The sequence below is a fragment of the Cyprinodon variegatus genome, unplaced genomic scaffold (genome assembly GCF_000732505.1).
Source record: "Cyprinodon variegatus isolate N-32 unplaced genomic scaffold, C_variegatus-1.0 Scaffold615, whole genome shotgun sequence".
NCBI lineage: Eukaryota > Metazoa > Chordata > Actinopteri > Cyprinodontiformes > Cyprinodontidae > Cyprinodon > Cyprinodon variegatus.
This window is the reverse complement of record NW_015151068.1, coordinates 101,545-105,980: the sequence shown is the minus strand read 5'-3', so window position 1 is coordinate 105,980 and position 4,436 is coordinate 101,545. Positions and strand designations below refer to the sequence as shown.

General features: G+C 36.5%; 1 protein-coding gene across 1 annotated transcript in view; it reads left to right on the top strand.

Moving 5' to 3' along the window:
• Positions 1–4,436, top strand: part of mturn (maturin, neural progenitor differentiation regulator homolog (Xenopus)) — a 9,711-nt gene that overhangs the window by 1,215 nt on the left and 4,060 nt on the right. The window contains exon 2 of the mRNA XM_015392940.1: positions 4,113–4,235. Within this exon, the coding sequence (XP_015248426.1) occupies positions 4,113–4,235 (123 nt within the window). The remainder of the gene's footprint in view (positions 1–4,112; positions 4,236–4,436) is intronic.

Genomic DNA, 4,436 nt, shown 5'->3' with positions numbered 1-4,436 from the left:
TAGATAGATAGATAGATAGATAGATAGATAGATAGATAGATAGATAGATAGATAGATAGATAGATAGATAGATAGATAGATATAGAAAGATATAGACAGACAAACAACCAGAAAGAAAGACAGATTTTTTTATTCCACTTATATGTCTGTATTTTATCTGCTTTTTTCCTTTTTTTTTCTCCTTATTATTACTATTTTCTAATTTTATTTAATTTTGCACAGCACATCAATCAGTCTGTTGTTGTAAAGCTCTTCATAAATAGAATCTAATCGATTTCATTGCTAGTCTCATGATTGGTGAAATAATTACTTCATGTAATCCAGTTCTCATGAGATATATTTGCCTATAGCTTAATGAAAGCTTGTTTTGATGTATTTTATCATCAAATACATCAAAACAAGTGAGATTTGCGAAAACGTAAGTATAGATTCATATCAGATGCTTCCTTGAACTCATTGCCAGTAGCACATAAGAAGAAGCCTTGATGTTAGACTGCTTTCAAAATATGTTCTTGATGCACAAATCTTCTATAAGCTAAATATCCTAGTGGTAAATGCAGCACAGCTTGGATCAGGCACAAACGGTTTTCTAAGAGCTTGCTTTATCCTACAGCCATGTGATGCAGTGGTGGAGTTATGAGTCCTAAAGTCCCAGAAGCCCAATCTGCTCTCCCTCCTCCTCCTGCTCCCCCGCTCTCTGACATGGCCAATAGGGCGGGAGCAGATGGAGATGACCCAGGAGTCGGGACGTCTGTTCAGTCAATAACACATTATGTCACACAGACCGTGCCTCTTTTGTGTTTGCACACCTCGTCTGGACGCTCCCACAGACAGCAGAGCAGGACCACAGTGGGACTTGTAGATTGCGGCTGATGTAATGTAGCTGAATCATTTGTCTGCATTATCAAACACTGTTAAAGAAGCAGATTGTAATCAAAAAGCAAACTAAACAACAGCACATCCTTTGTATGATATCTATCACTTTCCTCTGTAGTCTTCTCCTTACTCTTTAAGTCCTCCCTGCTGACTTACAGTCCTCTCCTTCTCTGTAATCTAATCCATGTCAGATGTCTGTGCAGCTCGTCGTCTCATGTACTCATCCTCTCCTACATGCACAGCCAAACAGTCAGAGTTCACAGCTGTGCAGTCTCAAACTTGCTGCAATAGCAACCTGTCACTGGCCTCTTGACATCAGAGCCCATGCAAAATGATATGAAGCCCTACATAGAAATCCCATTGGTGGAACCTCACCAAAACACCACTTCTGCTAAAATCCCTATTCAAAAATCTTAAAATGCTCCATTGTTATATTTTCCCTAACAGATCTGATTATTCTGATACTTGAATGTAAAGAAACTCTTTTCAGTGACAAAATATCTTGTTAAAATTTTATTATTATAGGTATTTTGGACTTAAAGATGATCAAAAGCAGTGCAGACGTATTGGAAAAAAATAATTGTGATATAGGCAGGTCATTTGGCATTAATGGGAAATTATGGAGATGCTGCCTGAGCCATAACACACATGCATGAAATTCATCCAGGTTGCCATAAATAATATAATTAAACTGCTGAAAGTAATTATTCATATCCTTAAAACATCAACGAAGGCTAAACTACATCGTATAAAATTATTAAAGACTTTTCTGAGAGAATTGAATGTTTTACATTCTGTCCATTATATTGATTGTCGATGTAGTAATGGGATATGCTCAGAGCATAATCTGAGTACATTGTGCCTATCTGTATTTTAGTTGTGTCTTTATTTTAATGATGTATTATAAAAGAATTTGAAAAATAAAACTTTAAATTACTACAGTACAAATCCAAAGCCAAAAATAAAATTAGCTGCTGGATGTAGATTACAGTAGGATCCCAAGTCTGGGACGGATCGGATGCAGAGGAGTGATATAACAGAAAGAATATAAACGCATTTATTCTCTCAGAAATGTCATTATTAACCTTTTACACATTGTAGTTCATTGTGATTTATGGAGAAAAAAAACAACATTTTAAGGCCACTCAAAAAGGCACTACCTCATTTTCACAAAAACCCAACCGTATGCTTTTCTACGATATATAAAAGCTGAAAATTTCGACTCGATTTTACCCCTAAGACATTTAAATTTGACACGATATATTAGATAGAATCATTCTATGCTATTTTAAGGTGACCAGAACTAATTTCTCTTTAGAATCAACACATGTAAAAACTGTCTAATAAAGATTAGAAAATGTTGTCTTGATCTTAATTATATATGTGATCCATAAATGTGAAGAAAGGTTAAAATATAGAAGGTTTATTTGTCTTTAACTCTTTATCTTGTTCCAGTCGGTGCTCTGTTTATTACTGTGTTGGGCTGTATCATCAGAGCTAAACATCAACAAAAGGTTAGACAATGAGTAATATACAGTCATGGATTACATTTTGATATTTATTCTTTATGATAATTAATACGCAATGAAATATTTATTTTTTATTATAACAGGTGATACTAAATGGTCTTAGAGGAGCATATTTTAAGTCTTCCTTCTGGCCTACTGTGTGTCAGAATAAAAGCCCTCAGACGTTTTCAGCACTGGGTAACCTGTGCCATAGTTTCTCCTGCAAGCGTGACTGGACACCTTAATACCATTGATAATAGATAACCTAACAGTCTGGCCTTTAGACTCTGATTAAAGGAAAGTCTACTAAGCAAAGGGAAGCTTGGTTTAATCATCTCGGTACTCTTGGATCTGATATCTGTGGTTAGTGCAGATTCCTTGTGTTTATTGGAAGGGGTCACATCTCCCAGCAGAGAAGCAGAATTAAAGAATTGCAGAACATCTTGAGACAGAAATATTTTCACGTTCTTCTATGCTAAATATATTTAGCTTACTCAGGTTGGACAGAGAGCACCTGTGAACATTGATTTTCAAGTCTTCCTTTGCAGTTCCTGCTCTATGTTTTGGGTCATCGTCCTGCTGGGAGGCTAAACTCCGCCCCACTTCTTAGCCTGATTCTGCCTTTAACAAGTTACCTTTTAGCATTTACAATCCATCCAGTTACCAATCAACTAAACTCAGTTTCCTCGGCCATGCTTAAGAAAGTAATGATGCTGCCACTATTGTTTACAGCTGAAATGTTTTCTGCAGGTTGCAGTGTTTAAAAAGTTGAAAAGTTTGGTCTAATTACACCAGAGAACCTTTTTTCCACTTTTTCACTGTGTTTCAAACATGGCTATTGGGACAAAATATGAAGCAGACAGAAAGGCGAGGACTCTGCTCAAAAATGTATCTGATGGAAGTAAATCTTAGCTCTGGTTTTCATTATTACGTATAAGAAGGGACTGATTACTAATGTCATATTTATTAGATTTTAATTCTTGAAACTTTGGATCTCTTGCCCTTCGCTTCACAATTATCCTCCACTTTGTGTTAGAAATAAAATGAAGTCTTTATCCTTAACATGTTTAAGGTGTAATAATACATTTATAATCAGCTGTATATGGATAAGAAGAGAGGCAAAAACAACAAAAAGTTACATATTTTACATTAAAGGTATAGTGGGGGATTTTCATGAATTGCACTTAAAAAAATGCACATGCACAACCCTGTACCTGCTCCTGAGAGGGAACAACTACCAGTATTAAAACGTGTGCGAGAGCATGCACAAGCTCATTTCTCCTCGTGCACGCTCTGTTTAAAAGTTGTTTGCATCGCTCATACAAGCTTGTTTGCAATTTTTTCACTATGTCAGACACTGAAAATGGGCACGCAGGATGGCCTTATGTAAAAATATCACCAGAATAATTGACAATAAGGAGGACCACTTATTTTTATGATCCACCCAGAAAAAGGACATCCTCCAATATATCTTTAAGAGTAAAAGCATCAATTAAAACACAGGGGTGGTGATTATGAAGTAAAGGTGCATTTAAGAATAAAAAAAAAGGTTATCTATCAAGACATTGTAGGTATTATTGTAGATAATGCAGATTCAGGATTTACATGAACTCAGTATCTGTGCTAGTGACCCGTTCTAACCCTCTACCTTATTAATATCATGTTGCAGTTAAAATTGTGCTTGATGGGAGGCGTGTCATTAATCAGAGTTTGCCTGTGTGCGTGCAGCATGTTTGGAGCGAGAGCGAGGACTGCCTTCCCTTTCTGCAGCTGGCCCAGGACTACATTTCCTCTTGCGGGAAGAAGACTCTGCTGGAGGTGTTGGAGAAAGTCTTTACGTCCTTCAGGCCTGTAAGAGACTAAGAGCATGAATAAAGGTTTACTTTTTAACACCATGCTGCTGCAGTAGCAGCACAGTAGCTTCTGTTTGCTGTGGCTGGCTCAGTTAGACTTCATTGAGTTTGTTCTCTCTGTGCCTAAACAACACCATGAGGAACTACCTCAAGAATCTGAAATATGATCTTAAATTTAAGTCTTTTATGATTTATTTTT